We start from the raw sequence: 25,888 nt of genomic DNA, 5'->3' as shown, positions 1-25,888 counted from the left end.
AAACTTGAAAATGCAACTGATAAAGCCAGCGAATAAAAACGATATCCATTGGCTTCATGTGCGGATAGTAATGAAAATATCAAAGGTCAAGTAGGTACTTTCGGTGATCGAATCAGATTACGGATAAATCACTGGGATAATTGCTATTATTATCAAAGGAAGAGTCTGATATCCTGAATATCAGTGTCTAACTGTGACGTACACTACATTTCAAAAGTCACTTCCCCTGTATCGCGAAACTATTTCGCTATTCGTTCGCGATAGTGCCGTGAAAGTATCGCGAAAGTGACTCAAAAGTGGCGCGATAATACCGCGAAAGTTGCGCGCTAATGCCGCGAAGTTTCGCGTAAGTGGCGCAAAAGTGCCGTGATAGTGCCGTGAAAGTGGCGCGATAGTGCCGTGAAAGTGGCGCGATAGTGCCGCCAAAGTCGGTAATAGTGCCGAGAAAGTGGCTGCATATTTGTACACTGCATGTACACTTCAGAAATGCTGTCGTGCGTTACTTCCCCATGTATGTCGGATGTATGTTCAATCTAACCTGGAGCTATATAAGCATGTTGCTCGTGTTATATTTAAAGAGGTGTAGGTGCTAGGTCCATTAACAGTATAAAGCTTTACATGGATAAAAAAATATGTTCTTAAAACTGTATTTTTTCCGCAAGGATGCATGACCTATTCTATATTAATCAATAAGAAATTAATTGACAAATGTTTATATTCCCTGATGTGTGTAACTCATTTTTATAAGTTATCAATAGTCTTCTGAATTGGGAGAAGTGTATGAGAACGCAATTCCCAGTGGTGCCTGCATACACATTTTTTCTAGATTCACCCCGATTTTGGTCCTCAGTTCATCTGATTCATATACAATAAGGACTTGCGTTCGTCCGTAAATGCCTGAAATGCTGAGTGTTAACAGCGGCTATCACAGTCTCTGTTTAGCATTTAGCATTCAGGATTAAATATATGAAAATACATTTCGGTTTGATGTGCTTATGAAAACGGAATAACTTTCCTCAAAACGAAGTAGAAACCAGGTGATACACGGATGATACATACATGTAAGGAAGAGAATTTATGGATGGTAACTTTATTATGAGGAACTCAATGTTTCGAAGTAAAATTTACTCTTTCATCAGGTGAAGTAGTAAGTATAGACTCCAAAACATTGTGTTCCCCAAATTAAAGATGTCTTCCTCATGTGTTGAACTTGTAAATGATTTTCAAAGACATGTTCCATAGACGGTTGTAAAATGATAGGTCAAATACTGTGTTGTTTATCTGTTCCACATAGTGGTAAGTTGTAAGATGAGTTTCAGCTAGTTAATCAGACAAACTACTGCTACACGTGGTTTGTGCAAAAGTTGATGCATCTGTGGCATGTTACACGTTTTGGGAACTTTGGAGATATAAATTGCGAAACAATTGGGCGAGGACACTAGCCTAGCGCCAGCAGCATGATCACTTTCAATACCTTTGCTTGCAGACCTCTACGGCTTGGAACATTTCCCCCACATTAACACTGTTGGATTTGGCCGAAATGTGTATGAATTGTTACCTTGTTTCGTTTAGTTGATGTGTGTTCATCTGACTGCAACGTTATGACCGGACAGGCAGACTTTAAACAAACGTTACGTTTCATAGACTAGGGTTAGAGTAACTTCCCTTTGATAAAGGGCAGTTATTCTGACGGACAGACCAGTGGATTGCCGCGAAAGGAAAAGAGAAACAATTTGTGTAGGCAATTGTTGTTGTGCCTATATGTCGTTACGCTACTGTAAAAGAAAGAGGTTTCAGATGGAACTACATTGATTGTCGTCGCTGTCCGACGGACACGTCACTAACCTTCTGACGTACTACATAGTATTGCGCACATTCATGGAAAACGTTCAATGTTTCGGTAATGTTTGTGAGAGATGGGAAGAGAGTTTTCGAGGACAGAATTGGAAAATGACATTATAAGAGAAAGAGGTCATCAAGCCTGTGTGTTAGGCGATGGTAAATGTCCTGTATTAGGAATAAACACTATTTAGCTCGGCAAGGCTAGAAGATACAATGTTTATTCCAAATACAGAATATTATTATCATTAATATCTCCAAACACACTCACTCTGTGAAGAGAAACCCGTTGACTTATAATACAGGTTTAGTAAACAGCGTTTTATCACGTCATGTACCATGGGACCATGTTTTGCATCAGGTGGTCGTCGGAAGCACTGTACAACTGGAATCTGCAAGACCTGCTCTACTCCTAAACGGGCAATCTACTCCCGATCGACACAAATATTTTTCACTAGACACCAGAGATGCGTACTGAGTGAGTGACTGTGGTCCCTTCTAGTGACACGAGTGTAGTCACACAACTATTCTTGAAGAGGCCTTGTTTATTGTCCTCATTAGCTTGCTATACACATTTCTGTCCATGACCCTCAGCGTCAATCTGTCAAATAGTGACGCCAAAGTCAGATGTGATCTGGGCATTGCAGCAATGTCATGAGCAGCGGGAATTCCATAGAGCTGACTATTTCTTTAAGGCCTCTTGAAGAACTGATTTGTTTCTCGCCTGAAATATGCAAATACATACGTTCGGTAAATAAGCACATGTTTGACAAATTATGACTTGATGGATACAATAATGGTATATCTGAGGAATCTTAATGTGCCTGTGACTGGCAATTTGGGCAAAAGCTTTGTTTATTGGCCTTATTTAAAAGAGTGAGTGAGTTAAAATCTTAAGACACATCAGCACTATTTCAGCCACTATCAAGGTAGTGTGTGAATGAGTTGGTTTTAATGCCGCTTTTAACAATATTCCAATTATATCGGAGCGTGTCAGCTTTATGTGGGAGGAAAGCCCGAAGTGATGCAAGTCTCAAACGTTTACCACTTCGGTGAAACCAACGAGCACGGGTAAGGTGCTGACAAACCTAGAAACATAATCGGGGCGAACCAGGATTCGAACCCACAATCATAGGTTTCTGGCGTGCCCAAGGGACGCAACTCAGCACAGCGAATAGTTGCGCATTAGACGACTGGGCTAAAAAGTATAGACTCTAAATATAATGTTCAATGCAGACTGGTAATCAGAAGTTGGGAGAACATGAGAACATGCAAGTTTCATGGATAATACAAGTTGTGAGAATGAAGAAATAAACATTTACTTCCACAGCAAGCATTACATGTGCGGGATTCGAGGCAACAGGCAATGTGCGATAGAGGGGAGGTAACTATCACTATACAAGTGTGTCCTGGTTATCAGGACATATATACAGATAACTAAATGGTAGATGAATTCCCTGATGATTTCTTGCCGGGCAATTCAACTCAAACGGAAGATATTGGAGATATAATGTCAAAGATTAATTATCCTTGTGTTTGTAAACTTTGCAATAAATGTCTTATTTGATGTATGCAGTAGACATGGAAGGTCGGGAAATTGAACATTTGAACACATAATTTACCTGGCATGTCCAGGTAAGTTGCTCTTGCAGCTTACTGGCGTTGTTGAAATGGGGATCGTGTGTTTCAGCTTTTGGGAATCTTATGTTTTCTGGATACTGTTAAGTCGCAAAATGACATCTGGTGATGATGTCTGGGGCGATGATGGTGCAGAAGAAGGCGTCTCCATGCTGGTAATGATTGAAGAAGAGGCGATTGATAACAATGATGCTGACGATTGAAATTGAATAAAAAATCTTGATGACAGCTGCCTCCATTTTATTTGCAACCATGCTTCAAAATAGCGTGTTTGACCGAAGGATATAATGTGATCCATATTTCAAATTATGTTTAACATTGTACACACGATAATCTGCATATGTGTTAACTTTATTAAGACATATTTGTTTTTCATTTCTATGTCCAGTTACTTGTTACTGGGTGCCTTATACAAATCTGATCTAAATACATAGTCTACCCCCTGTGAAGATTCTGGGGTAGAATAGGTGTTCAGCAACCCATGCTTACCGTAAAAGGTGACTATGCTTGTCGCAAAAGGCGACTAACGGGATCGGGTGGTCAGGCTCGCTGACTTGGTTAATACATGTCATCGATCCAAATTGCGTGGATCGGTGCTCATGATATCAATCACTGGATTGTCTGGTCCAGACACGATTATTTACAGACTGCTTTCATATAGCTGGAATATTGCTGAGTGCGGCGTTAAACAACCAACCAGCCAACCAACCAACATAGTCTACAATAGAATCAGAATAATGCAGGACATTTTGACATCACTTATTGATAAATAAGATCAACAGGTGATCTGCTTCACCTAGACATTTGACATCATTGATGTTTGTCCACCTGGGGTTGTATAGGATGTCACGATGATGGACCAGACAATCTTGTGATTAACATCATGAGCATCAATCCACGCATTTTGGACCGATGACATGCATTAACCAAGTACTGACCATCAGCCTGACCACCCGATCATAGCTGCCTTTTGCGACAAGCATGGGTTGCTGAAGACCTATTCTACCCCGGATCTTCATGGGTTGAATATCCATTTGGAGAGGTGAGATACATATAATACTCAATCGATCAATAGATGAAATTAAGCGCTAAAGTTAGTTCGTAAACGTTCAAGTTATGAAATGCAAATATCTTTCAATAGGTGTATTTTTATCAAATATTCATTTATTCTTGAACTAATAGGTGAAAATGCAAATATGTCTGCTGTTTGGAAATCATGTCGATTGTTTGAAGCATTAATGGAAATAATCATAAACATGCAGTAAATCAGGGACTTATAGAAAGTAAGGCAGAAAAAGATAGACAGTATTTCATATATTTCGTACAGCGTATCTGGTAAAATCGTGAGATATACATGATACCATTTACATAGCAAGAACGTAGCCCAGATGCCATGGTCTCACTGTCTATACGATTTGTTTCTGTAGCTTACATTAGGAACAACATAATAATTCTTGACAATAGCATTGAGCCATTAAGTAGTCTTGCGCTAGTTTTGCTCTACCAGTGTGGGAGAATTCAACACCAAAACGTTATGCTGCGACCGCCAAATCTGTCGACCTACATATACAGCTGTCGGCAATACATGCATGTCAACATTGGTACACCCTGGTTCTCTGTTCATGTCGCCACATTATTATCCAGCATTGTATTGACACAGAACTATTCTCTTTCACTTTATACACTCACTCACTCACTCTGATAACCTGAGCTCGGCCAAATCAACAGCAGCACACCATGTTCGAACAGGACCGAAGGGTCACTTATTTATAGACAACAATGAACGTCACTCAAGGAGTTATTTTATGCTAGCTAGTCCCTGTAGACTGCACTTCCTCGTGAGGTGGACCACAGGGTAGAGATGTCGGATGGTTTATGTTGGAGTACACAATTTGTGAGTTATTTATTTTTTATCTAATATAGAAATATGTTTGATCAATATAATATGTTCATAAACAAAATCGACGGGAAATAGTCACACAAGTATATGAATTTGTGAAGGTAACGTTATCACGCTTAGCTAACTCTACAAGGTAGAAAGTATTCCCTAAGAACAAAAAGCTCACTGTATAGACTGTATATCTGGCTAAAATCTGTTGTGGAAGGAATCATTGATTTAAACAGAGAAAATGTTTTATTTGGATTTTAACCCATTAAATAATGTACTTTCAATAACAAAACAAGTAATATACAGACAATGCAGGAAAGGATTTAGGCCACATTTTGAACACATCCAGCATGAGATAAAAAGTTAGTACAATGCTACAAAGGTAATGTCATTCACAAATTGTAACTATGCAAACTTTTTCAGTTTTTGGTCTTCCTTCCACACTTTGTTAAAAACTGAACAGTGATACACTATTTATTGTATGAAAAAATGTACATTTTTTAAAACTTTAAAAACAATGTACCACAATTGTATTGACATGACATGTATATATAAATGCTGTACCTGCTGAGATGAATAAAGAGGGAAAATGAAAATAAAAAATATGCTCACCAGTGAAGATCCGGGGTAGAGTAGGTCTTCAGCAACCCATGCTTAAAAGGTAACTATGCTTTTCGTAAGAGACGACTAACGGGATCGGGTGGTCAGGCTCGCTGATTGGTTCAGGCATGTCATCGTATCCCAGTTGCGTGGATCGATGCTCATATCAATCACTGGATTATCTGGTCCAAACTCGATTATTTACAGACCGCCGTCATATTTCTGAAATATTGCTGTGTGCGGAGTAAAACAATAAACACATAACTATAAGTGTAGTTATGAAACTCATGAAATGAACGTACACAAATTCTATATAATTATCTAATAATTCATTTCCAAAAGTACCTACATGCCCCGAGGGTAAATTGAAAAGTCTCTTGGTTCTCAGATATTTCTTATTGTGGTGTAAGTATTCGACAATTGGATGTCATAACATAAGTTTACACTGATCACCATATCTGATTTCAACAAGTCAGCTAGACAGGGGTGAGAGAAACTTCGACAACAGAAAAGTCTGAGAAATGAGCTGTGATTATGTACCTGCCCAAATAGGGCATTTCACCAAAGGAAGCTCATGGAGATATTAGAGTGAGTGAGTGAGTATGGTTTTACGCCGCTTTTAGCAATATTCCAGCAATATCACGGCGGGGGACACCAGAAATGGGCTTTACACATTGTACCCATGTTGGGAATCGAACACGGGTCTTCGGTGTGACGAGCGAACGCTTTAACCACTAGGCTATCCGATCACCCCGGAGATATAAGAAAGCACGCATGGGATCAAAAGTTGAATGGGCTACAGTTGAAGAAAATAGAACAGCAAAGAAGATGACTTCGTTCTGGGGATCCGCCAAATTGACATCATGCCAAATCTAACTCCACCAAATGGTTATGGCTAAATCGACATGTTACTATTCAACGTATCAATGACACTGCTGGGATCTGACACATTCCACTGGAGGGAACGGTTTGCAAGGTGTCCGTCATGTTGACACTAGATTAGAAGGTGACCCAACAAAACAAATCCAGGGACTTTGTGACCTTTTTCATGCGAATTGTATATCACGAGCAAGCAGTGGAGATGTATGGCCCCAATCACACCAAACATGTGTATAAGCTGGTGATGTCCGTTGACAACTGACGAGCAAAAACTAGCAACATGGGATACAACGTCAGAGAATAAAGTCAAAGAAAAACGTCAAGGAGAGCTCTGTTCATATTATGCTCTACTGGTAAAGAACAATGTGTATGTGCACATACGTGGCAATGGTTTCAGTAGCAAATTGTGTCTTTGCGTTTCCACCACATGCACCGCCGCTGACTTTTTATCACTTCTCTAAACTCAAATCACACCTCTACGGTAGAGTTTTTACCTGAGGAGAGTGTAGCCATCAGACCTTGTTTGGAACCAAGATGACGTCTCCAACAGGGCAGCGATAACAAAGCTGGGGCATCGCGGGCACTAGGGATTGAGGTCAAGTTGAATTGAAATTGAAAAACAACGTGGATAAGGCTGTTTATGTGAGGGCACGAAATGCTTTGTTTATCGTGGCGCGCTTGACAAGAGCTGGCTCAACTAAACTGGAAATTCTTCCTGAATAGCACACGAGCAGAATTCATGTCCCTGGTATGATTGCATTTGCAAGAGGACACTCTGAAATTTAGTCTTTTTTAAACTGATGAAGTTGACATGAGTGAGTGATTTGGGTTTTACGCCGCTTTTAACAGTATTCCAGTTAGATCACGGCATGTCATCTTAATGTTGGAGGAAAGCCCGAATTGATGCAGGTCTTAGACGTTTACCACTTCAGTGAAACCAACGAGCACAGGCATTGTGCTGACAAACTTTGAAACCTAATCGGTGGGAACCTGGATTTGAACCAACAATCATAGGTTTCTGGCGTGTCCAAGGGACGCAACTATGCACAGAGGATCGCGGCGCCTTCGAAGACTGGGCCACCTTGCCCCCCGAAGTTGACAAGAGCATTTGTATTGCTTGAACAAAACTGAATTCTTGAAATTGTGTATTTTGTTCATGATTAATCTACTGAATTTGTATTGCAGAATATGTGCTTGTGTTATTGTCCTCTGCGTTTAATGAAGGCTAGATATTATTTTACTAAACAATAATTGTCCTTGTAATGACACATATCTTTAATATCAATCAAGGCAGAAAGCCACAACCAATTTTACCTCTTATCTTAATATATCCCTTATTCTTCATATAACGAATCATGAGCATTTGCTTCAGGCTGAAAATAAAATATATTGCATCCTGGAATATATAGCTCTGAATTTATAGACACACTATCCGCGTATCCTGCAGTGAAACCTGCTTCTCTGACGTTCTGTCAGATCTTTGGTTCTGGATTGACAAAATATATGGATGAAAATAGTCATTATTATCCCTATGTTTCAATTTGATATGGAGAACATATGTCATGATGATTTCACTCACTCTATACCATTGCTTACGTGATATAAAGACCAGTGTTAACGTAATAAATAGACCTTTTATGACGTAATGAAAATATCAGCGTTAACGTGACAAGGACAGGAGTTGACGTAATGTCAACGTATTTGAAATGCAATGTCACAGCCTGTCACTGTCATCGTATTTGTAATGCAGTGTCACAGTCTGTCATTGTCAACGTATTTGTAATGCAATGTCACAGCCTGTCATTGTCATCGTATTTGTAATGCAATGTCACAGCCTGTCATTGTCAACGTATTTGTAATGCAATGTCACAGCCTATCATTGTCAACGTATTTGGAATGCAATGTCACAGCTTATCATTTTCATCGTATTTGTAATGCAATGTCACAGCCTGTCCTTGTCAACGTATTGGAAATGCAATGTCACAGCCTGTCACTGCCAGCGTATTTGTAATGCAATGTCACAGCCTGTCACTGTCAACGTATTTGTAATGCAGTGTCACAGCCTGTCACTGTCAACGTGTTTGGAATGCAATGTCACAGCCTGTCACTGTCAACGTATTTGTAATGCAATGTCACAGCCTGTCATTGTCAACATATTTGTGATGCAATGTCACAGCCTGTCACTGTCAACGTATTTGTAATGCAGTGTCACAGCCTGTCACTGTCAACGTATTTGTAATGCAATGTCACAGCCTGTCATTGTCAACATATTTGTGATGCAATGTCACAGCCTGTCCTTGTCAACGTATTGGAAATGCAATGTCACAGCCTGTCACTGTCAACGTGTTTGAAATGCAATGTCACAGCCTGTCACTGTCAACGTATTTGTAATGCAATGTCACAACCTGTCATTGTCAACGTATTTGTGATGTAATGTCACAGCTTATCATTGTTAACGTAATTATGTCCCATTTAGCGTTTACAAATTAACTCTTCACAACAGTTGCAATAAGTGTTTATGATAAGGAGATTTATACATCCAGGTGAGTACTCGCACGCAAATCTTGTTCGAGTTCATGCAATAAAAAAATGATGTGCCTTACATTGAGTCATTTATTAACGTCTGTGCATATGCCACAGCATCATATCGAGATTGATAGTGGTATCTCTGAGGCGAGGGTTGTAAATAAATATGACAAAACCGTATAAATACTACAGAGCTACTCCGGGACTTACATTCCACCAAGAAAAACATTAACCCAGTTCAAGTAAATATACAACGCCAGAAAATAACCAGAATATCCTATTACTAAAAGGCTCGGTACATCTAAAGTCAAACAAACAAACTACAATTATTTCAACAACTACAGCACGCTCCAAAGTAAACGGAGCGATCGGGTAGCCTGTTGGTTAAAGCGTTCGCTCGTCACGCCGAAGATTCCCAACATAGGTACAATGTGTGAAGCCCATTTCTGGTGTCCCCCGTCAACTGGGATACTTGAACGAGGGTCACAATACAATACAACACTACAAAGTTTAGTTGGTTTGTTGGTTTGTTGTTTAACTCCGCTCTCAGCAATATTCCAGCTGTATGACGGCGGTCTGTAACTAATCAAATCTGGCCAAGACAATCCAGTTATAAATATCATGAGCATCAATCCACGCGATTGGGATCGATGACATGCATCAACCAAGTCATCGAGCCTGACTACCCGATTCTGTTAGTCGCTTTTGACGACAAGCATGGTCGCCTTTTACGACAAGCATGGGTTGCTGAAGACCTATTCTACCCCAGATCGTCACGGGTCTACTAGGTTTAGATTCATAAAGGTAATGCAGGGACTGGCAATCACAGGCAGGGAATTGATTTCAACAGGGACAGCAAGCTGCACCCAAGGCGTATGAACTTAACAATGATAAGAAGAAAGTTGGCGTGTAAAACTGTTAATTCGTGATTTATAATACGTTTCACTTCAGACAGGTGCTTGATAAAACTGTGAGTCACTTCAAGCGTCCTCGTTACGAATCTCTATGTTGCTGTTGCATTTCACCTAGAGTACGTGCCATGTTATAGCTTGTATATCACTGACTAAACCATTGTTTCTTTGTTTGGTCATTGATCTAATGACCATAGTAATCTAAATTTAACGCATTTTCGTGTTGCTTCTGACACCCCTATTTTTATTGAGGCAAACGTTGGAGTAAATATTCCAGAACTTGTTCCTCGTAAAGCTGACATGTATTTATTAATTAATGTTAGTCATAACAACAATTAGAGGACAGACTGACCATCTCGACAAAAGGAACATTTTAAGCTGTTAGAAACACAAGTTTACTTTTAAACAAACAAACAGTGGATAAGGCACATAATTTATAGAGAATCTCACCCGAGTGTCTTACAAGGTCAAATATATCAAGAGAAGTTGATTTATGTACAATATTCGAGGCTAGTCGGAGGTGGTGATATGTTTGAGTTTGGAGCAAACGAGGATGCACGTAAGATTATACACATCTGGTGTGCAAAAAACATTTATGGCTATTTTAGAACGATCAAACAATGGATAAGCAATTCATTTATTTAACTGTCTATTTGGTTAATTTGCATGGAGACGAAAAAGCTGGTTATTGTTGAAATTTTCTTGGCAAGTGTAGCCATGTTGTTTACCAGTCAGCCACTTGTCCACATACATTGTTGGAATCATAGGTTGGAATCCCGGTTCACCCTGATTAAGCTCCCAGATTTGTCAGCGTCATACTCATGGTCGTGAGTTTTAAATGTTTAACACCTCCATCTCACGCCGTCTTATAGTTAAAACACTCTTCACAGCAGTGTTCAACCGAACTCACTCACTCACTCATTTTATTTTTCAGTGGATGTCTCAATGACAATGATGCATAGAAGAAATCTAATCATGGTTCTGCTTAACCTTGCGGTGTGCTCTACTCATGGTAAGCACAGTTAATACGTATTCCTTCACAATGATCAGATGGTGGGTAGGTTAAATACCGCATTAGCAGTAGTTTTGTAAGAGCACGGTAGCAGACTCGGTGCAAGTCTCTGATTCGAAAATATGAATGGTTTAATTTTTGTTTACATGAAACAACATTCACTCACTCACTCTGGAGTTTTCCATTCCATTAGAAGCCCTTGTAGATACCACATGCTGTTATTGTTCAGTTCTCGATAAAATATTGGTATTAATGATATTCATAATTAGCTTACTTATTTACTTTTTGCTACGAAAAACAGGATACGGGACTGCCAAAGTACTCAATGAAACTATCCACGTATCGGTATTCACCCTTACTAATCAACTATGTTTAAATAGTCGCTAAATGCAATGTTTATTCCTAATGGATAATTACCATCCCCAAACACTCGCGTGATAACCTCTATTTATCATTCAATGTCTATTTATATAATAATAACTATCTTTTTCACTTCGCAATATGGCTGGAATACTGCCCATGCGATGTAAAATTTGAACACACTCACTCAATTTGAATATTGTTGACTGTGACATTAAACCACCCGGACGTGTTTTGTATTTAACCTGTATGTCTGTGTGATGAAGAATGCTATTGTGAAACTTGTTTTCGAGCAGATGGAATCCTTGTGCGGAGAAGTTACTCCGTTTGAAGTGATTGTACGTATGTATTGTAAATTGGATTGTTAGCATCACGTTATAAATTTTGACACATGAATCTCATTCACGTTTAATATGTTCTATACATAGTTCGTCTGTTAGCCGTTGATATAGCAACGTGCATGCACACGTGTGTGTGGCTGATTGTACTAGTCCGGACTGATCCCGATTTATAGTGCTCGAAACTATGCCGGAGTTTAACATGAATACCCCATTCAGACACAGTACACTGACTCCGAGCCGACCAGTCCTAGTTTCAGGGTAACAACAAGGGTAACAACAAGTACCATCTTTTAACGTATTTTGATATGACGGGGCCTGGGATCGAACCCCGGACCTTGCGCTCTCCGGGCGGACGCTCTACCACTAGACCACGGAGGCGGTCAGTTGGCGAATGAGGAAGATGGAACAACAAAACATACCACTGTAATACCAACATCACAGATCGTTGCTTTAAACGCCGAGGGTGGAGAACAATATACATGTACGTCCTAATCCACGTTCAAATACATCAAAATGCTTCATCTGCTCCACAACATTGAGGCTAAAGTTGACGATTTCATATGTGTTCTCACAAGTTTATTATTTTTACAAGCGTATTGCTTGCACATAATTGCTATTTTATATTCAACCACTGTATTTAAGATGACTACAGGTATTTTGTCATTTCAAAATTCATGGTATCTATTACAATGTGTTTTTGTGTTGATATTCATTGTTTTCATGAATTGATACTATTATTGTCCACGAAAGGGTAGCCAGCTGTTCGATGTGGTAACCTTACTCTGTCACTATTCTTTGTCGACAGGCATTTAACAATAACTAACTTGTTCTCATCGCGATCTGGCTGTAATATTACCGATTCGATGTCAAATCTCGTTTTGATATGTTTTTTTTTTATGTGAGGGGTCTCCTTTTTTCCTTCATTAAGGCCGCACTCCAACAGATAAATCGACCAGACAATCCAGTGACCGTTATTGCGTACAACGATCCATGCTATCGGGAAACGATGACACGCTATCAACCAAGTCACCGTGCCTGACAACCTTTTCTATCCCGGAACCCCGTGGTATATGCGATGTATATATTGTGAGATTAACAGTAGCCCCGACAACAGCAGTAACGTACTAATAGTAGTGATAACAGTACAACTCTCTTCCACGTTACAGCACTGACGGACACAGACTGCCCTGGGGGAGTGGCTCTTCTTGGATCAGAATACACAATAGAAGGTGACAGAAGCAACTATACAGGCTTTATATGGGTACGACCAACTGATGGCCGGTATGTCGTCACCTGCAACCCCAGCTGCAGCCCGGTGGCTGGGTACAGTGCAACAATGAACGACACACACTCTACACTCACTATACACAGTGTTGGGTTGCAAGATGTTGGAACGTGGAGGAATGTGGATGCGACCATAACTGAACCCATCCCTGTCGACGTGTGTCAACTGACGACAGCTAGTGAGTATATAATCATGGAAGTCTGGAAACCATTTGGTGACTTAGTGGATATCGTAAACCCTAATCCCTGAGATGAGTCAAGCAATATCAACTCACAAATAAAAAAGATAAAGCAAACGTTGTAGTACTTTTCCCCGCCAAGGACAAATATGGCCATGTTATAATCCCTAAAGTATTAAAGTCTTACCACGACCTGTTAATTTAGGTCTTGATGGGAGCGGTGTCTTTAGTACCCAAGATGTAACACAGTTAGAGATGTTATGAAGTTATCCCCAAGATGTCATTAATGAAGTTATTAACAACCACGGAACCGTGTGTACCTAGAGACTTAGGAAACATACAGGCTTACCCGTGTTGCTTAAGGTCATCAATTACTTACAATCATAAATAATTGGAAGGAATGACTGGAATGTAGCTATCATTGATGTGCATATTTACATTACCGTGGGCGATGCATCTGAACGCATCATCAAATCACAAGTAAATTTCACATCATGCATGAAGAGCGTGTGATGCACGTGCACACAGAAGCAAAAGCATGTACGCTAATAGTGGAGCTCACAATAACTAATGCATTTGAGCTAACACGCTCTTAAAGTATATATTATTATTACACAAAATATTTGGGAAGTCAAAAAGTGTATTTGTTTGCCTGAAGGACAATTGTCATCAAACGGCCTTCAATGCGACACCACGAAAAATCGTCTTGTCTCATTAATAACACTACGCAATAGATTCAAATCTACTCTTGTTATAAATATATAATTCCGTACAATGACAGGAAGGCGAATTTCAGCATCTTCCGTTCACATCCCCTGCTCTCCGTGGTAGTGTCATGATGTGGGGCGGTATCACACATGACAGGCAAACTGATTTGGTTACAAATTTCTTAATGGACATTTGACTGGCCAACAAAAAATTTGCGTCCTGTCGCTGCTATATTCGTGAGAATTATCAGCAGAAATATTGAATTATCAGACCACATTGTGCCCAGGTCGTCTCCGATTTACCCCAAGAGACAGCATGCGGATATTGGGCTGACATGTCCCCAATAGAGCATTTTCAGGATTTTCTTTGTCAAAGACCCAGCATCTGCGTTTGTAGAAAATCTGCGGCGGGCAATACCATTGACAGCCATATCCAAGTTAATTAACAGCATCGCTCAGCATGGTGAAGACATGAGATACTGATCTCCACGCCCGAAATTATTTTTACACACGTTTATCGCCATCAAACCTTTCCATATTGTGTATTCATATTGTTTGTGGGAAGTATGAATATTAGTGTGCTTTCGGTCCCATATGTCTTACATTTATGTTGGGAATAATGATTGTATTACACCAGCCTTTAATGATCAATGGATGCTGATATTATACGACCCGCTCCCTTTCAAAATCATGTCAGTTTTGTGTTGTTAAATCACTTTCTTCATATAATTATGCCACCAGGGATCCCACAATGTAACATCAGCAGTGACGAGGACACTGACTCCCTGGAACCTGGAGCACAGCTGACTTTAACAGTAAACATCACAGGCTACTACTGTTCTCGGGAGGCGGGCTTTGATCTGACAACTGGTGCTGTGACTGAAGCGTTGACCACGAAACACAACGTCAGTGATGTATCAAACTCAACCCTTAACACAACCTTCAACGTAGATATCACCCGATTAGGCGATGTGTCGATAAACTTCATATGTGACAGAAGTTGGACTCTTACTGGTAACGGTGTTCAGAAGCTACTGAAAAGTGGGTAGAAAAGTCCTTTTCCTTTCAATAAGAAATATCTGAGTTAGCGAGTTTTGTTTAACGCCTCTTTTAACAATACGCCAGCAATATCATTGCGTAACAGCCTGGTATAGAAGGAAATCGTGACACAAGTGACACAAGTCAGTTTTACCGTACAAAAACATGAGTTATGTCCGAGTCAGCGAGTTTGCCTTTACACTTTTTTAAGTGACACAGTTTTAGCTGCTTACCAATTGGGTGAAACCTGCGATCACGGGTGTGGTGCCGACAAACCACTGATCACAAGAGCTTGTCTGGAATTCAAACCAATGATCATCGAATCCTACCATAGCTAGGGGAAGAAATCTTGTTCTGAAAGTTACACATGACCAGTCTATCTGCACAATTCATATTATCTCCAAAAACGAACTACTGATGATAATTATGTTTCATATTTATTTCTTGATTACATTACATCTCAGTTAATGTTATTTGTACCGATGATATGTGTGTGCATTGTCAAAGTATTTTGTTCCTTCAACTTTTATGCATGATCCTCAGGAAGCTAATATGTAATTTCATCTATCTATTCGTTGCAACCAGCACCGCCACAGTGCAACATCAGCAGCGACACGGACACCAACGCACTGGAACCTGGCACTAATCTCACCCTGACAATAGACATCCAGAACTACTACTGTTCTCAACAAGCTGGATTTTATCTGACGACTGGACGCATAAACAACGCACTCCTAGAAAACCAGACAATGGACAATATCACTGATGCTGTCCTAGCCCAGCCCTTGAATGTCACAGCCGATCACTTTGGAGACGTCGATGTCATATTCCTGTGTGACAACATCACCAGAACACTTATCTGTGCCGGAGTTGACAAGTTGAGTGGTAAGTTCTTGTTTTTTTATGCATGTATGTCATGTATACTGAATCGCAAAAGAAACATCACCATGGATAGATATATGGGAAACCTTACTTGTCCAAACACTGTAAACATACTTTGAGACATATTACAAAGGAAAAAATTGGCAAAACTGATCATCAAGGTTGAAATAAAAGTGTCAAACAACACTAGTCTCTGAGCAAATGGCATCACAAGTCAGTATCTCGTGTGTCCGCCATGTTCATTGATGACTGCCGTGCAACGTCGATACATGGAATGAATGTGGCAGTTGATAAAGGCCCTATGCACTTGAGCCCACACTCTGAGGAATGCCTGATGCAGTTCAGCTGTAGTTGTCAGCCTTGGTCAGACGTCATTCAGCCGTCTTTGAATCTCGTTTCACAAGTGCTCAATGGGATTTAAATCGGGACTAAGGGCAGGCCACTGCATGGTTCTGATGCCATTCTGCTCTCTTGCTGATATTGCATTGTGGGCACGGGCGTTATCATGATGAGACTCGTGGTTGTGAAATATGGGGTATGGTCTCAAGACTTGATCAATGTACCGAGCTGCTGTGACACCATTGCCTCTCCCTGGACCGATGTTCTTGAAGACCACAGGGCCAACCCCTTTGCAAGACCAATATCACCCCACACCATGATGCTCGGACCACACCACGAGTCTTTCTCAACAACACAAACATCCGAATAACGTTCACCATTGTTGAGATGCAGTAACGGCTCTCATCTGAGAAGAGGACTCTTCTCCAATGCTAGTGGCACCAATGCTGGTGCTATGTTGCCCACTGAAGACGGTCCCGGTGATGGCATGATGGCAGAATGTGTCCTAGGTGTGGCCTGTGCCAGTTGAGCTGTCTGCTCGTCAATCGTCGACGCACGATGTCGGCACTAACGTGTCACTGGTGTGCCCCCATTGTCTTGTCGAGCAGTTCCCGCAGCCGCACAAAGCAATCTTGAAGATGCTGTCGCAGAATCTGACGATCCTGACGTCGGGTGATGACCCTTGGCCTTCCACTACGGGGCCGGTAATCTGTAGTGTTGGTGGTCTGGTACTGTTGCTGGAGCCTGTATATGGTCCTTACGTTTTTGACCTCAGACAATAACTAAAACAATTTGGAGCTGCAGGATTTAGTAAACGAGTTACGTTTGATGTTTCGTGTACAAATGTTCCTTAAAGTCTCTACTTGACATGACACGTGAAACAGATCTGAAGTGGTATGACCGCCACGTGCCCGGATGGCGCATTCCACCCTACGTCTCATGCCTCCAGTCAGACGTTGGATCTGATAATGGGTCAACAACAACCACTCCTGATGGAATGCTGCTTCCAATTGGCGTACATCTTGTACAGGAGGATCTCATGCCTGTATGCGCCGCCCAAGAATATCCCAAACATGTTCAAGGGGGTTCAAATCTGGGCTCATTGCTGGCCAGGGTAGAGTCGTTATTGCATTGGCCCTCTTGTAATCCACGATTGCATGCAAACGATGAGGCCTGGCATTGTCATCAATGTACTGAGGTCGAGTTGCAAGAGGGTGGTTGTCAAAATGCTAAGTTGCCCTTTATGGTGACCAAATTCAACCTGCAATCATGAGAGATACACCCGATCACCGAGCCCCGACTGTATGCAACAGCCTGTTTAATGTTCCTAGGGGTGTAGGCCGTGGTCCGGTGCCTCCAAACCCTCGTTCCTCCATCAGTGACGTGGAGCAGAAAGAGACTTACGTTTGACCAATGCATCCGTCTCCAAGTTCTCAGATTCCAGTTCAGTCGTGTAATACACCATGCTAAACGAGGTGCTTTGTGGTGATCTCGCAACAAGGGACGCTTTATGACTCGTCTAGCCCTCAGTCATGATGCTTTCAGCCGGTTCCTGACGTTTCTGGTGCTGAAACGACGATTGGGCAACCACAGCTGTTTCAGTCGAGTACATGTTAAAAAGGGTTATCGGCGATTTGTCGATTTGCCATCTTGGGGCGTTTGGTAATCGCCTTGGAATAACTGTTTAAAACTTAAGAAAGCAATTTTAACATTTGGATATACTGATTTTAGAGATACTCGTAAGTACACCAAAGAAGGCACGTGAGCTTTCGTCACGCATGACTGATTACATCATCTCGAGAAAACAATTCTTCCCGCAATTATGCCTCATTTACTGTAACAAACATTGGAACCAAACAATGAAGAAATATATAAAGGTGTGCTTAACTTTTTTCTTTGTGTATATATTTCTTAAACGTTTTGTTTTACTTACAAGCGGCCACATCTCTGCACTGGATATGCTAGGCGTGAATACCATGAACAAACCTTAAATAACGCAGTGGTTAACAACACATTAGTGATATGATTGGTGTGACTCCCTGTCACCTTTATGTGTCGAGCAACCCAGAACAATTGCACTACATTTTGATTTAGTGGAGAGGTGTGTCAACAACCTTGGCCTTATCGTATTACCTGGTAACGAGGTGTGACTATAACCTGGTCCTTATCGTATTACCTGCACGAGGTTTGACAACAGCCTTGGCCTTATCGTATTACCTGGCACGAGGTGTGACAACAACCTTGGCCTGATCGTATTACCTGACACAAGGTGTGACAACAACCTTGGCCTTATCATATTACCTGGACTGAGGTTTGACAACAGCCTTGGCCTTATGGTATTACCTGGCACGAGGTGTGACAACAACCTTGGCCTTATCGCATTACCTGCAGGAGGTGGGACAACAACCTTGGCCTTATCGTATTACCTGCACGAGGTGTGACAACAACCATAGCCTTATTGTATTACCTGGCACGAGGTGTGACAACAACCTTGGCCTTATCGTATTACCTGGCACGAGGTGTGACAACAACCTTGGCTTTATCGTATTACCTGGCACGAGGTGTGACTATAACCTGGTCCTTATCGTATTACCTGGCACGAGGTGTGACAACAACCGTGGCTGTATTGTATTACCTGGCAAGAGGTGTGACAACAACCTTGGCCTTATCGTATTACCTGCACGAGGTGTGACAACAACCATAGCCTTATTGTATTACCTGGCACGAGGTGTGACAACAACCTTGGCCTTATCGTATAACCTGGCACGAGGTGTGACAACAACCATAGCCTTATCGTATTACCTGGCACGAGGTGTGTCAACAACCTTGGCGTTATCGTATTACCTGGCACAAGGTGTGACAACAACCTTGGGTTTATCGTATTACCTGCACGAGGTGTGTCAACAACCATAGCCTTATCGTATTGCCTGGCACGAGGTGTGTCAACAACCTTGGCGTTATCGTATTACCTGGCATGAGGTGTGACAACAACATTGGCATTATCGTATTACCTGCACGAGGTGTGTCAACAACCATAGCCTTATCGTATTATCTGCACGAGGTGTGACAACAACCTTGGCCTTATCGTATTACCTGGCACGAGGTGTGACAACAACCTTGGCGTTATCGTATTACCTGGCACGAGGTGTGACAACAACCATAGCCTTATCGTATTACCTTGCACGAGGTGTGACAACAACCTTGGCGTTATCGTATTACCTGGCACGAGGTGTGACAACAACCATAGCCTTATCGTATTGCCTGGCACGAGGTGTGTCAACAACCTCGGCGTTATCGTATTACCTGGCATGAGGTGTGACAACAACATTGGCATTATCGTATTACCTGCACGAGGTGTGTCAACAACCATAGCCTTATCGTATTATCTGCACGAGGTGTGACAACAACCTTGGCCTTATCGTATTACCTGGCACGAGGTGTGACAACAACCTTTGCGTTATCGTATTACCTGGCACGAGGTGTGTCAACAACCATAGCCTTATCGTAGTACCTGTACGAGGTGTGACAACAACCTAGGCCTTATCGTATTACCTGGCACGAGGTGTGGTAACAACCTTGGCCTTATCGTATTACCTGGCACAAGGAGTAACAACAACCTTTGCCTTATCGTATTACATGGCACGAGGTGTGACAACAACCTTGGCCTTATCGCATTACCTTCACGAGGTGAGACAACAACCTTGGCCTTATCGTATTACCTGACACGAGGTGTGTCAACAACCATAGTCTTATCGTATTACCTGGCACGAGGTGTGACAACAACCATGGCCTTATCGTATTACCTGCACGAGGTGTGACAACAACCATAGCCTTATCGTATTACCTGGAACGAGGTGTGACAACAACAATTGCTTTATTGTATTACCTGGCATGAGGTGTGACAACAACCTTGGCCTTATCGTATTACCTGGCACGAGGTGTGACAACAACCTTTGCCTTATCGTATTACCTTGCACGAGGTGTGACAACAACCATAGCCGTATCGTATTACCTGGCACGCTTACGCGATTTGGATTAACTTCATAGAGCGAAAAGGTCCCAGCTTATTGTTATGTACCAAAAGGGCTTAGAAGGCTGGTGGGCGGCGGTGGGGCAGAATACTCCTGGTATCATAACTATCTGATAGTAACACATGTTCTTGATATAGCCCGAAAAGTTCGTTGGTTTTGAGATTGTGGAAATGGTTTTGTAGCATATTCTCAGAGTAAATTTACAAGTACAACATATTGGTAAAAGGTGAGTGAGTTGTGTTTACAGTGTGTGTGCGTGCGTGCGTGCTTGTGTGCGTGTGCGTACGTGCGTGCGTGCGTGCGTGCGTGCGTGCGTGCGTGATTGTTTGTTTGTGGCTGCTGTAGCAGTCTGGACTAATGCTGATTTTATAGTGCTAGCCCACTGAGATACCTTGTCGCAGTTTAACATGCATATCCCACTCAGGCACAAGCCCACCAGTCCTTGTTTTAGCCCCTTGATGCCGCCCGCCAGACAGGGTCATAACTAGTATTATATTTTAACGTCTTATGATATGACGCGGTCGAGGATCCAGGCCCGGACCTTCGACTCTCATGCCAGGCTCTCCATCACTGTGTGTCCATCGATCCCGAGTTTTGATCCTGATGAGTTATAGCCAGGCTACCACGATGTCCTTACTGGAAAAAAACCTGGGCGCTTTAAGCAGTCACATCATAACGATTATCGGAAGTCTATGTCTCATCGTTGATATTGCTTACAAGTAACTCCCTTATTTACTCACTGAACTGATATTGAAAATATAATCGCATGTTTTTCTGACCTTGTAGAAGCAGCACAGACGACAGAAACAACTCCAGTCACAGTACCCGGTAAGTTGAATATATATACTGAATTAACACTAACTTGGGGAATGTTGACGCAGATATATGCGCTACCCTACGGCTAGAACTAATAGTATCTACATATAGGAAAATCTTAAATCTTTCAAAATGTCTGGATTAGTGAGTACATTTTTACGCCAAGAGGGAAAACATTTTCAACCAAAACCTCGGAGGTAGACGACTGGGTCACCCGTGCCTCCCAACTTATGAACCGTCTAAATGCAAGAAATACCAGAAAAAGTAAGAAAACATCGACATACCTTATTGTCAAACAATACAGTGTATCGCGGTAATAAAGGGAATTCGCTTAAAGCGTGCAAGAGAAAAAATACGTGCAGCATGGTCTACGTGCAGCTGGAATATTTCTAAAAGCGGCGTAAAACAATCACTCACTCATGATTCACAATTTCTTGTTTAAGATGTAACGACCACCAGTGCCGACACCTCCACGGTACCAACCGAGAAACCGTCCACCTCCAATAGACCGACGTCCGAGCCCAGCAGACCGACGTCCACGCCCAGCAGACCCACTGCTACTGAAGACACAGACACTCCAACTGATGCTACTCTAGGCCTTGCTATCGGACTGTCTCTGCCTGCTGCCGTCTTACTTATACTCGCTGTCGTCTTCATTGTCCGCTATCGTAATTTAATAGGAAAATACATCGTCACAACACGTGATAGTGACTTCAAACAGACCGACGTCCATGCCCAACAGACTGACGTCCACGCCCAACAGACTGACGTCCACGCCCAACAGACCGACGTCCTCTCCCAACAGACCGACGTCCTCTCCAAACAGACCGACGTCCACGCCCAACAAACGACGTCCACGCCCAACAGACCGACGTCCACGCCCAACAGACCGACGTCCACGCCCAACAGACCGACGTCCTCTCCCAACAGACCGACGTCCTCTCCCAACAGACCAACGTCCACGCCCAACAGACCGACGTCCACGCCCAACAGACCGACGCCCACGCCCAACAGACCGACGTCCACGCCAAACAGACCGACGTCCACGCCCAACAGACCGACGTCCACGCCCAACAGACCGACGTCCACACCCAACAGACCGACGTCCACGCCCAACAGACCGACGCCCACGCCCAGCAGACCGACGTCCACGCCCAACAGACCGACGCCCACGCCCAGCAGACCCACTGCCACTGAAGACAGAGACACTCCAACTGATGCTACTCTAGGCCTTGGCGTCTTACTTGTACTCGCTGTCGTCCTCGTTGTCCGCTATCGTCATGTAATAGGAAAATACATCGTCACAACACGTGAAAAGGACCCTAAATATATCAAAATCAAATTTGTAAACTATTACTAACTGCAAAATGTTTGAAGTCAAATAACTGATTCGCGAATTATTTTTATTACAGACATTTCAACTTGCTGGCTGTACGAAGTGCTTGCACGGTAAAGTTCTAAACAGTTCAGCAGCATCAGTGGATGAATGAGTAAATATCATTTTAAGCAGCTTTTACCAATAGTCCAGCCACATCACGGCGGTGACAACAGAAGCAGGATTACCACAAAAATACGAATCAGGCTTTATTATTTTACCAGGACAGTGTGTTTTCTTTTAAGCAACTTTCATAAACTTCCCCCCATTAAGAAGACGCATATGATAAAAATGTGCCAGTCATGTGTGTTTTAAATTGCCTGAAACAATATATTGTTATTGCAGACATATATACCACTAAAGGAGTTCATGTCATCAACATTTGTAGGTAACTCACTGTATTTCATTATGTATATTTTCTGATGAAAAGCCATTTCGAACATTTAACATATATATTTTGTGTATACTCAGAAACAGATATGCAATTAAACTTGTTGTGTGTGCATTGTAGTTACTGCAAACTAGTTGTGTTGATTGGTCAATTTCTTCAGCATTCATTTCCAAAGGAATGTAAAATGATAAGCAATGTATATCGATATGGACTACTTTCATCGTACTGGGATGAGTGACTGAATATGGTTTTACGCCGCTTTTAGCAATATTCCAGCAATATCATAGCGGGGGACACTAGAAATCGGCTTCACTCATCGTATGCATGTCGACATGTCAACACCTACCAATGTTAATCCTCTACTGTTAATCTTCCACCTACTCTAGAAACTAATGTCCAAAAATAATGATACCAACTATTTATAATTCATTTTGAGTTATAAGTGATTTACTTTATATGAAAACATATTGAAACATACCCCACGTACCAAGCCAAATGTAATCGGTGGGAAAAGGCCGGAAAATTTGACAATTTGTGTAAAAAACGTATACTTTGCAAAAACGATGTCATGTGCCGTAGCACGACATCCACGTGGAGATCTACTGTTAAATCTGTTGACCCGACACGTTAGGAACACAATACCGATACAAATCTCTGCATGTTTAAATATGATTAAAATGAATTTTTGTACACATGATGTTAAAAGATTGCTCTAATGAAATATACCAATATGAAGTTTCTGGTTTTGTTTTTCCTCCATAACCTTTTGAACACTTGGTATCATTCCTTTTGGACATTAGTTTATGTTATGTACTATGTCTCTCATTCAGTCTTGCTTGTATAAAGATCTACACTGACACGTCACGTCAGTATTAAAGAAGTTGTTATTCATAAAATTGTGGCCATCTTGTCATCCGTCACTTTCTAAATGATGCCTATCAAACACTATATTGTGACAGCCAACACAACACAAATACATTATTGACACCAAGAACCCAATGAAAATGAGTACTCTGCTCTGCTCTACTTCTGCGCCCAGTCCTGTCATGGTCCGGCACCGGGTCAGGTGCAATTTAGTTTCTCGTGTTGTCAGGTGTGGTGTCACCAGAAAGTTACCACCGGCATCCTTTCAATGTGCCACTGGTGATCATAATTTTGAGTATGTATGAGCTAAAAGTGTGTTGTGGCCTGAGAGCTACTCCATCTCCGTGTATGAGCTGACAGTGTGTTGTGTCCTGAGAGCTACTCCTACACCATGTATGACCTGACAGTGTTTTGTGTCCTGGGAGCTACCCCTACCCCATGTATGTGCTGACAGTGTGTTGAGTCCTGAGAGTTATTCCTACTCCCTGTATGACCTTACAGCGTGTTGTGTCCTGAGAGCTACTCCTACTCCCTGTATGACCGGATAGTGTGTTGAGTCTGAGAGCTACACCTACTCCCTGTATGACCTGACAGTGTGTTGTGTCCTGAGAGCTACACCTACTCTCTGTATGACCTGACAGTGTGTTGTGTCCTGAGAGCTACTCCTACTCCCTGTATGACCTGACAGTGTGTTGTGTCCTGAGAGCTACTCCTACTCCTTGTATAACCTGACAGTGTGTTGTGTCCTGAGAGCTACTCCTTCTCCCTGTATGACCTGACAGTGTGTTGTGTGCTGAGAGCTACTCCTACTCCCTGTATGACCTGACAGTGTGTTGTGTCCTGAGAGTTACTCCTACTCCCTGTATGACCTGACAGTGTGTTGTGTCCTGAGAGTTACTCCTACTCCCTGTATGACATGACAGTGTGTTGTGTCCTGAGAGCTACTCCTACTCCCTGTATGACATGACAGTGTGTTGTGTCCTGAGAGTTACTCCTACTCCCTGTATGACATGACAGTGTGTTGTGTCCTGAGAGCTACTCCTACTCCCTGTATGACCTGACAGTGTGTTGTGTCCTGAGAGCTACTCCTACTCCCTGTATGACCTGACAGTGTGTTGTGTCCTGAGAGCTACTCCTACTCCCTGTATGACCGGATATTGTGTTGTGTCCTGAGAGCTACTCCTACTCCCTGCATGACCGGACATTGTGTTGTGTCCTGAGAGCTACTCCTACTCCCTGTATGACCTGACAGTGTGTTGTGTCCTGAGAGTTATTCCTACTCCCTGTATGACCGGACATTGTGTTGTGTCCTGAGAGCTACTCCTACTCCCTGTATGACCGGACATTGTGTTGTGTCCTGAGAGTTATTCCTACTCCCTGTATGACCGGATAGTGTGTTGTGTCCTGAGAGTTACTCCTACTCCCTGTATGACCTGACAGTATGTTGTGTCCTGAGAGCTACTCCTACTCCCTGTATGACCGGACATTGTGTTGTGTCCTGAGAGCTACTCCTACACCCTGTATGACCTGACAGTGTGTTGTGTCCTGAGAGTTATTCCTACTCCCTGTATGACCGGATAGTGTGTTGAGTCTGAGAGCTACTCCTACTCCCTGTATGACCTGACAGTGTGTTGTGTCCTGAGAGCTACACCTACTCTCTGTATGACCTGACAGTGTGTTGTGTCCTGAGAGCTATTCCTACTCCCTGTATGACCTGACAGTGTGTTGTGTCCTGAGAGCTACTCCTACACCCTGTATGACCTGACAGTGTGTTGTGTCCTGAGAGCTACTCCTACTCCCTGTATGACCTGACAGTATGTTGTGTCCTGAGAACTACTCCTACTCTCTGTATGACCTGACAGTGTGTTGTGTCCTGAGAGCTACCTCTACTCCCTGTATGACCTGACATTGTGTTGTGTCCTGAGAGCTACTCCTACAGCCTGTATGACCTGACAGTGTGTTGTGTCCTGAGAGCTACTCCTACACAC

At 42.3% G+C, this 25,888-nt stretch overlaps 1 protein-coding gene and 1 long non-coding RNA gene across 5 annotated transcripts; one reads left to right on the top strand and one right to left on the bottom strand.

Annotated features, from left to right (window-relative positions):
- Nucleotides 1–2,100: 2,100 nt before the first annotated feature.
- Nucleotides 2,101–7,392, bottom strand: LOC124119027. Of its 2 annotated transcripts, none has more exons than XR_007222813.1 (3): nt 7,339–7,392; nt 3,462–3,629; nt 2,101–2,563 (listed from the first exon to the last, which is right to left on the bottom strand). It is a non-coding gene; the product is annotated as an uncharacterized LOC124119027 (long non-coding RNA). The 2 variants fall into 2 exon arrangements; XR_006858573.2 differs by lacking the exon at nt 7,339–7,392 and adding an exon at nt 5,978–6,025.
- Nucleotides 5,268–23,148, top strand: LOC124119025 (mucin-5AC-like). Of its 3 annotated transcripts, XM_048402043.1 has the most exons (7): nt 5,268–5,371; nt 11,216–11,293; nt 13,161–13,457; nt 14,906–15,205; nt 15,788–16,087; nt 21,241–21,282; nt 21,714–23,148. In XM_048402043.1, the coding sequence occupies exons 1-7, from the start codon at nt 5,353–5,355 to the stop codon at nt 22,628–22,630; spliced, it is 1,953 nt and encodes a 650-aa protein (XP_048258000.1). In that variant the 5' UTR covers nt 5,268–5,352; the 3' UTR covers nt 22,631–23,148. The 3 variants fall into 3 exon arrangements, with proteins under 3 accessions (XP_048258000.1, XP_048258001.1, XP_048258002.1); XM_048402044.1 differs by lacking the exon at nt 11,216–11,293 and having other exon boundaries at nt 5,276–5,371; XM_048402045.1 differs by lacking the exons at nt 5,268–5,371; nt 11,216–11,293 and adding an exon at nt 11,971–11,991.
- Nucleotides 23,149–25,888: the final 2,740 nt, after the last annotated feature.

The sequence above is a fragment of the Haliotis rufescens genome, unplaced genomic scaffold, assembly GCF_023055435.1.
Source record: "Haliotis rufescens isolate VD_foot unplaced genomic scaffold, xgHalRufe1.0.p SCAF_24, whole genome shotgun sequence".
Lineage (NCBI taxonomy): Eukaryota > Metazoa > Mollusca > Gastropoda > Lepetellida > Haliotidae > Haliotis > Haliotis rufescens.
This window is presented reverse-complemented; position numbering and strand designations above follow the sequence as displayed.

What these genes read in the sequence shown, in the direction of transcription:
- LOC124119025 (XM_048402043.1), top strand. An exon ending in CGGAGTTGACAAGTTGAGTG is followed by an intron (nt 16,088 to 21,240) that starts GTAAGTTCTTGT and finishes CTGACCTTGTAG; the next exon opens with AAGCAGCACAGACGACAGAA. An exon ending in AACTCCAGTCACAGTACCCG is followed by an intron (nt 21,283 to 21,713) that starts GTAAGTTGAATA and finishes TTCTTGTTTAAG; the next exon opens with ATGTAACGACCACCAGTGCC.